The sequence below is a fragment of the Neolamprologus multifasciatus genome, chromosome 20 (assembly GCF_963576455.1).
Source record: "Neolamprologus multifasciatus chromosome 20, fNeoMul1.2, whole genome shotgun sequence".
In the NCBI taxonomy this organism is placed as follows: Eukaryota; Metazoa; Chordata; class Actinopteri; order Cichliformes; family Cichlidae; genus Neolamprologus; species Neolamprologus multifasciatus.
The window spans coordinates 35,325,865-35,331,939 of NC_140458.1; the positions used below are offsets into that span (position 1 = coordinate 35,325,865).

The following is a 6,075-nucleotide window of genomic DNA, read 5'->3' on the forward strand; positions in this document are numbered from 1 at the left end:
TAGGCTCGGGGCGTAAGAGGTTAATTTAATTTTAAGAAAGTCAAGAGTTGCCTACTTGCAGACAATAGTAACATTATCTGTCAGGAGTCAGACATCTCATGTGACTCCTGTGTCCAACAGGCAACCCTGCATGACGTAAAGATCAGGCGGAAGTCAGTACAGGAGCCTGAGTGATGCTGAATCACTGTTTCCAACTTTAGAAAGCTCACCACACTAACAACACAACTGACGTAAAGCTCACAACTCGACAAAATGAGTGTTTTAATCTTAGACACTAACAGTCCCATTAGTCTCCAGTGCAGAACCTTCTATACTCTGAAATATCAGTCAAGTAATTATAAATTAAATATTGACTATCACTCTATACATGATACTGATAAACAGAAGAATGTATCGCAGAAGTGTTTTATTTGCAACAGCTGGGAGTTTATCAGTTTATGTGCTCTCAGTGAAACTTTCCACCTCTCATCTTGTTTAAAGTGTTTTTATTCAAATAGTGTGAAAGTATTTTGGTTCATGCATTGCAACCATGGAGCTACACAACCCCCCAACATTAGAAATCCTTATTTTACCCCTGTTCACATGAGCATGACCAACATGCTATGTCTAATTGCAATGGATTTAAAAACAGTGACTGTGAAACGCTCTCCCAAGATCTGAGTGGATAGTTCATCGCCTTAGCTTGTTCTCCATTAAAAAAAAAAGGTTTTTCTCCATTTACAATATTTAAACAGATCATTGGAAAACCTTGGAAAATGACCCCTGGAGTTTCCAGTTGTCAGTACACTGAAAGTCCTCGGTCCATCTCCTTTTCTGGATCAGGGTTCCTGGCCACCTACCAGTTAGGCGTCGCCCAGTGCTTCCTGCATTATGCACCCTGGATAGTACACTGCGCACCGAGCATCCTTGGCTCATCTGCTGGTTCTCTGGTAGCAGCTGCTGTGGTTTGTGAAATGAATCTAAGTAAGTGACTTTCTTATGTTCTGCAATGACTTCTGTTGGATGTATTCATTACACATTTATTCCTCCAATCCTCTAATTTACAGTTACCATTCGGGATGAGATGATTAATTTTGCCAAGGAAGTTAAGTCTTTTACCCTTGGACCGCTGAACCCCTCGATCAAGTTTTTTCACTGGCTGGAATGTATTTTAAACAAGCATCTCCCGTCTAATGCGCACCAACTGGCCAACGGTCGCCTTGCTGTTACCATGACCCGTCTGACGGATGGCGAGCAAATTCTCATGTCTGATTTTGACTCCAAAGAAGATGTAGTACAGGTACGCTTGCTCTACTGTTTTGGAGCTCAGAAATAAGTAAAAAACAAACCTTAATAACTATGTTATGTGTGTTCAGGCACTGCTTTGTAGCTGTTTTTTGCCTGGTTACTGTGGTTTCGTACCTCCATCATTCAAAGGAGTAGTGAGTATTTGGTGGCCTCAAAAATTCCCTCCCACCTTGTGAGCCCTGTTTTCAAAATAAAAATCCCAAATGTTAATCTCTGCAGTTCTATTTGGATGGTGGCTTAAGCGGCATTCAGCCTTTAGCGCCTGGATCCTCCAGTCGCACACTGACCGTGTGCCCGTTTTCTGGAGAGAGTGACATCTGCCCTGGCGACGCACCATGTAGGCTGGACGTTGTAACGTGTGGTGCCACTTTCAAGGGCAATTTGGACAACAGCTTCAGGTTCATCAATGCCATTTACCCAACTTTGGAGGTCAGACCCAAACTATATGTCGCCATATCCTATACTGCCTGTATCCTCATCTCAATCCTCAGTCTATTATTGTGTAATAGTAGCAGCTTGTGTTTAACATTTTTAGAAATATAGCAAAGGAAATTAAACATTACGCCACAAAACATTACATTATTTGTGATCTTTTATTTCATTGTGTTACATTTAATTATGTTTATGTCATTTTTTCCCTTCCAGAATATTGAGGAAGCCTTTCACAGCGGCTACAGAGATGCTGTTCATTTCCTTCAGAGTAATGGTGAGTCAGGTGCTAGTCAGAGTTACAAACAAACAAACAAACAAACAAACAAACAAACAAACAAACCAACAAACCAACAAACCAACCAACCAACCAATCAACCAACCAACCAACCAACCAAACAAACAAACCAACCAACCAACCAACCAACCAACCAACCAACCAACCAACAAACAAACAAACAAACAAACAAACAAACAAACAAACAAACCAACAAACCAACAAACCAACCAACCAACCAATCAACCAACCAACCAACCAACCAAACAAACAAACCAACCAACCAACCAACCAACCAACCAACCAACCAACAAACAAACAAACAAACAAACAAACAAACAAACAAACAAACAAACAAACAGTTTTTCTTGGCTAAATTTAATCTACCTAACTTTCTCTTTAATTCCTTTCTCTCATGTTCAAAACTGTCCAAGGGCCACTTCGCGTTAATCAGAATATCACATGGCTTCATCTGGAAACCATGAAAGATGAAGAGGAGAGGAAGAAGCTGGAAAACGGGACGACCGAGCTGACATCTTTTATAGACAACGGAACCGTTCAGATGAGCGACTCTACCACACAGGAACAATATCCTCCTCTCCACTTTGATACTGTGAAAAACGGCATGTTTTGAACACACTCACAGGCACAAATATCACTAGTAGGGAAACAGCAATTTCATAGCAACGCAAATGAAATCTGACGTCGGTCAGTTTATCGATGTGATGTCAACAGAACGATGAATGATTCAGTAGAACGAAACTGAACCAAAACATTCATATTGTTCCACTTTTGCAAAACTATCTTTGTTCATGTCTGCATTTCAGCGTTGCTGAGCAACGTGGTGACTTATCTGAACATGTTTGGACTCCCTGCAAGAATCCTATCCTACCTGCTCCTGCCCCTCATGCTGTCTTATTATGCTGTGCTGCAGAACAGGGACAGGTAATGAACACACTGGACACAACAGGCCAGCAGAAATGTTGTGTGCTCCGAAGCTCTGAAACTCTCCTTGTTTTTGTTTGATAAACAAAGAAGAAAGAAAAAAGCTCGATCGTTTCACTAATGACCATAAAATCTCTGAGATGATGTGATCATCATGAGGTTGCTGGATAATTCCAGGAAACGGCTGCTAATAGATGGTGACGGAGTTCTGAAATTCCTATTTTTGTGCAGAGACGTCATGTGGTAATGTTCTCTTATACCTTTTAGAATTAGCAGTGCTTTCCATTGTTTATCATTATGCAACACTACATTAGCTGCAACCTGCAGCTTTTTACTTAGCTTCTTAATTTTTGTTTGTAGAATGACTGATCTGAGCTCCCAGATTGTCAGACTATGGCCTTAAACACAGGCAGCATCTCTGCAACACGTCCTAATCATCCCAATACAGCACGATGACCAGCAGCTACATCTCAGACTGTGCAGACTGAAGTTAGCATGTTAAAAATTAAAGTTCACATGAAGATTGAACAAGGAGGAGTTTTTTTTCTAATAGTTGAGAAGGCCTCTTCTCTCTAAAAAGAAGATTGCAGCATGCCTTAAGTTTACAAAGCTGCATCTGTAAAAACATCTGGAACAATGTGCTGTGGAGAGCCAAGATCAACGTGGGGATGGTGGATTTAATGCCCTTCGCCATATTTAGAGAAAACCAAACAGAGCATATCGACACAAACACCCCAAACAAACTGGTTCTGCCAGAACTTTCCTTCCCACTGTCTCCAGTGTGGAGCGCCTTGAGTCAATTATTGGTGTTTTATATAGATCAACTTTAATTGAATTGAAGAAATCTTGTAAAGAAAATGGGCCCAAATCCCAACACAGGGAAAGACTGATTAGTCACACACAAAAAGCTCTTGTTGTTAAAGGTGTGCTTAGTTTTCTTAGTTTTTTGCTAAACCAATAATTATACATTGTAATGTGTCATGTTTTATTGTTCATCTGAAGCTGTATTTATCTAATTTTAAATTAAATTAAAGCGCATTTTCTTTTTCACATTACTGTACTTGTAGTTTCTTATTTACTTTTTATGCTTCAGTAACATCTGTTATGCAGATGCAGTCACTGTGACCTCTCTATTTCCACCAGGCTGGAGTTGCTGTTCAAGCAGATGCCCGAGCTTCTTCTTTTGACTTGGCACACCATGAGAGTTTTCACCTTTTTCTTTTTCGAAGGAGCCGTCTCTACCTTCAAGAAGAATATAAATGAAAAGTAAGACGGCATCTCTTATCTTAAATGATTAATTATTACACTGTTTATAGGATTTATATAGAATAATTTTACTTGAAATCTTAACAGTTTTTCATCTCAAGTATTTCAGCCAAACTCAACTCAACTTGAATTTCTGTGTTTTAGCATCATGCCGGTGGCCCGGGCGCTGTGGCAGAGAGACCAGGCACAGTCGGAGGCATCACAAGGCCGGAGGCCGCCGTCGTCTTTCAATGAGTTTTCTTCACGTTCGGAGAACGGCAGTGAAAAATCATCTCCGGTTTACAAGAAACCCAAAAAACAGTCTTTGTGAAATACTGTTGTAAACAAGTGAAGTGCAGATTTAACATGTTCTAAAGTGTTGAAGAGTTTACAGGCTTGTGATTTACGAAAGCTGAGTAAAATATCTGTATCTATGTTTTCATACTTATGAAATTGTCTTGCTGAGGCAGTGGAGTGCAAACCTTCATAGTTGGCATAGTTTTGTCATTATTGGTTCTTTAACACTCAACGTTGTGCTGGATGCAGAATCCTTTAAAGAATTTATGAAGAACAGTCAGACAAATCTACACCTGAAGGTGTTTGACCTGAAGATGGTATGATGTAAAAGGTCATTGAAAGGCTGTAATCCACCCTTCAGAATTACTTTCATTTCCTTGGAGAAGATTAAAACTACAATCTTTAAAATGCACTGTGGTTAAGCTCTTCTAGAAAAAAGTCAACATGTCTCAGTCTTCAAACAAACTAATGAAATGTTTTATAGTTTAATGTCATTTTTAATACCAAAGCACAAAATGTGACAGAAATGCATATGCAAGTGGTTGTGGTATGTCTGAAAGTCCTGTTTATCTACAGTGAGAGCTCTTTCAGAGTTTAAAATCAGAACATCACTGACAAAAACACTCATGGTTAAGAATTTATCTGCAGGGTGACGGTTAGTCCTGTGATGAGCTGATACACAACGGGGCTCTTTCATCGTTACCTCACTATCGTTTTACAGCGAGTCGGTGGTGAAGCGCTGTTGCCTCCGGCATGTCTTCATTTCATTTCCAGACGCAGCTTCATAACGATCAAGGAATTCTGGGAAAGGGCACAAATACTAATGTGTGACAAGTTTGATGTCCAAGGAGCAGAAACCTACTTTCTAAGGCTTGTTTGCCTTGTATCAAGTCTTTGTGTTGCTTTTCTAACATTCAGCTGTTAATAGCTGCGGTCTTCCAGTCTATGCTTGAAGCTTCTGGTTTCATTTGAGCAGCCTGTTGTTATAAATGAGGCTATATTGAGTTGTAGCCTTAGGACCTTCTTCATGTTTGATGCTGTTCTGCTTAATGACATTTACAATACTGGGATTAAAATAAAGCAGTTTTTTTAAAAATGATATTGTGTCTGAAAAATAGATTTTATTCAAAACTACAAAATCCACCAGGATTTTATCTCAGTTGCTGAAATCATGTCACGTGCATCTGCTCTTTCATGCTGTTCGGGAAGAGTACAGTGTATTTTTAAATCGCCCAGATACATTCTACACATTTATTTTTATTTTTTACAAAGGCCACAACATCTCTCTGTCTCTCTTCCACAGCATGTCTTTATCCTGTCTTCCTTCTCTCACCCCAACCAATCACAGCAGATGGCCCCGCCCCTCCCTGAGCCTGGTTCTGCCGGAGGTTTCTTCCTGTTAAAAGGGAGTTTTTCCTTCCCACTGTCACCAAAGTGCTGCTCATAGGGGGTCATATGATTGTTGGGCTTTTCTCTGTATCTATGAAGCGCCTTGAGGCGACTTTTGTTGTGATTTGGCGCTATATAAATAAAATTGAATTGAATTGAATTGAACATTTAGACTTCAGCAATGTTGCCTATTTATTAGCTGTTAA

The 6,075-nt window shown here is 39.8% G+C and overlaps 2 protein-coding genes across 2 annotated transcripts; both read left to right on the forward strand.

The window, feature by feature from the left end:
• The first annotated feature begins 442 nt into the window (after window positions 1-442).
• Window positions 443-2,638, forward strand: pnpla1 (patatin-like phospholipase domain containing 1). Its single transcript, XM_085145543.1, has 6 exons — window positions 443-963; window positions 1,047-1,279; window positions 1,356-1,421; window positions 1,507-1,716; window positions 1,933-1,993; window positions 2,428-2,638. Exons 1-6 carry the CDS (start codon window positions 756-758, stop codon window positions 2,625-2,627), a joined length of 978 nt encoding a protein of 325 aa, XP_085001669.1. The 5' UTR covers window positions 443-755; the 3' UTR covers window positions 2,628-2,638.
• A 201-nt stretch (window positions 2,639-2,839) lies between these two features.
• LOC146495477 (uncharacterized) lies at window positions 2,840-5,740 on the forward strand. The gene is made up of 3 exons (XM_085145542.1): window positions 2,840-2,938; window positions 4,082-4,204; window positions 4,349-5,740. Exons 1-3 carry the CDS (start codon window positions 2,853-2,855, stop codon window positions 4,512-4,514), a joined length of 375 nt encoding a protein of 124 aa, XP_085001668.1. The 5' UTR covers window positions 2,840-2,852; the 3' UTR covers window positions 4,515-5,740.
• Window positions 5,741-6,075: the final 335 nt, after the last annotated feature.

Excerpts from the sequence above, each read along its gene's own strand:
- pnpla1 (XM_085145543.1), top strand. The coding sequence starts at position 756 with ATGACCCCTGGAGTTTCCAGTTGTCAGTACACTGAAAGTCCTCGGTCC. Across the intron at positions 1,422-1,506 it reads CTCCATCATTCAAAGGAGTA|TTCTATTTGGATGGTGGCTT; the intron begins GTGAGTATTTGG and ends TAATCTCTGCAG. Across the intron at positions 1,994-2,427 it reads TCATTTCCTTCAGAGTAATG|GGCCACTTCGCGTTAATCAG; the intron begins GTGAGTCAGGTG and ends AAACTGTCCAAG.
- LOC146495477 (XM_085145542.1), top strand. The coding sequence starts at position 2,853 with ATGTTTGGACTCCCTGCAAGAATCCTATCCTACCTGCTCCTGCCCCTC. Across the intron at positions 2,939-4,081 it reads GTGCTGCAGAACAGGGACAG|GCTGGAGTTGCTGTTCAAGC; the intron begins GTAATGAACACA and ends TATTTCCACCAG. Across the intron at positions 4,205-4,348 it reads AAGAAGAATATAAATGAAAA|CATCATGCCGGTGGCCCGGG; the intron begins GTAAGACGGCAT and ends TCTGTGTTTTAG.